The sequence below is a fragment of the Zea mays genome, chromosome 2 (genome assembly GCF_902167145.1).
Source record: "Zea mays cultivar B73 chromosome 2, Zm-B73-REFERENCE-NAM-5.0, whole genome shotgun sequence".
Lineage (NCBI taxonomy): Eukaryota > Viridiplantae > Streptophyta > Magnoliopsida > Poales > Poaceae > Zea > Zea mays.
In genome coordinates, this window is record NC_050097.1 from 19,752,564 (window position 1) to 19,753,910 (window position 1,347).

The following is a 1,347-nucleotide window of genomic DNA, read 5'->3' on the forward strand; positions in this document are numbered from 1 at the left end:
ATATTCATGTGAACACATATACAAAAATATCTAGATATCAGAAAAAGTATTCACGCTCGGGTCAAATGGACGGTCGAACAAACATTCAGTACCATTTGCATAATTGCATCCGGATCTGAAAAGTTGTGCCGGCACCGTGGGACCGTGCCAGGTCCACGTCAGCCGAGATACCGCTGGCACGAGGGAATGTGCCGAGTTGCCGACGTCCGACGAGGCCGGGGGAGCACGTGACATGAGATATCATCACGCACGGCGCTCGTTGCTCCTCCCCATCTCCGCCGTCCGCTTCGCATCCCACGGCTACCGCCTCCCTCCGCGCCCTCCTGTCCGCCTCATCTGCCGAGACCACCAGCCAATCAGCCAGCTACACACACACATCACTTGCCAGGCCAGTTGCGCTTGCGCCGCGCGCGCTCTCTCTATCTGCTTGTCGTGCAGAGAAAGTGAGGCGCTGCGCTGCGCTCCGCCGCGCAGATGTGGGCGCCGGGCTCGCCTGGGAGGCTGCCGGCGATGGTGGAGTGCGACGAGGACGGGCACGGGGACGCGTACCACGGGACGATGGCCTCCTGCTGGGGCCGCTTCGGCGCCGCCGCGCTGTGGCGCAGGCTACGGCGGCGTGTCAGCCTGGTGCGGCGCAGGCGGCGGCGCGGCCGCTCCCTCCTCGGCGGGCTAAACTACGACCCGCTCAGCTACGCGCAGAACTTCGACGACGGGTGCCTGGAGGAGCGCGAGCCGGACTTCAGCGCCAGGTTCGCGCCCGCGCGCCACGCCGCCGCCGGCTCCCCGCGGCCCACGGCCTGACGGCGTACTAGATTTTTTTTTATTACGACGTACTACCCCCGCTCGGTGCTCTGCTCGCAGTCGCAGCGCGCCATTGGAAGAGTCAAGAGTGGCAGGTAATTGCTCCTCCGCACGTCCTTTAGTTGATAAATGTATATACATGGTACACCGTACACGCCGTCGACTCGCATGGATGGATTGGATGGATGTAATTAAATACAGTAGCAGGTATCGTTAGTCGATCTCGATCGGAACGAAAAATAAGTTCTTGCCGATTGGCTGGCTTCCTTCATCCGGCAGCGTTCGTTCTTGCGGCTGCAGGATTCTTGAGGTTTTGACGTGTTCATGTACGCCTGTGCCTGTGTTTCGGGCTTCGGCACAGCGATCGCCTAAATCGTTCTAGGTCTTGTGGAGATGGCAGCATTCACCTTCAGTTCGTGCACTGTTTCTCCCCTCAACACATCCCATATATATTTGCTATATAGCTTCAGCGTGGCGAAGTTAGAGCAAAATTGAGGATGGTGAAATTGATCGGCATACTATTTTTTTTTTCTAGGAGTACATATA

The 1,347-nt window shown here is 58.2% G+C and overlaps 1 protein-coding gene across 1 annotated transcript; it reads left to right on the forward strand.

The window, feature by feature from the left end:
• The first annotated feature begins 366 nt into the window (after window positions 1-366).
• Window positions 367-1,072, forward strand: LOC100277587 (uncharacterized). The gene is given in 1 exon segment (NM_001151105.2): window positions 367-1,072. A coding segment is annotated over 1 exon segment (327 nt). The 5' UTR covers window positions 367-474; the 3' UTR covers window positions 802-1,072.
• Window positions 1,073-1,347: the final 275 nt, after the last annotated feature.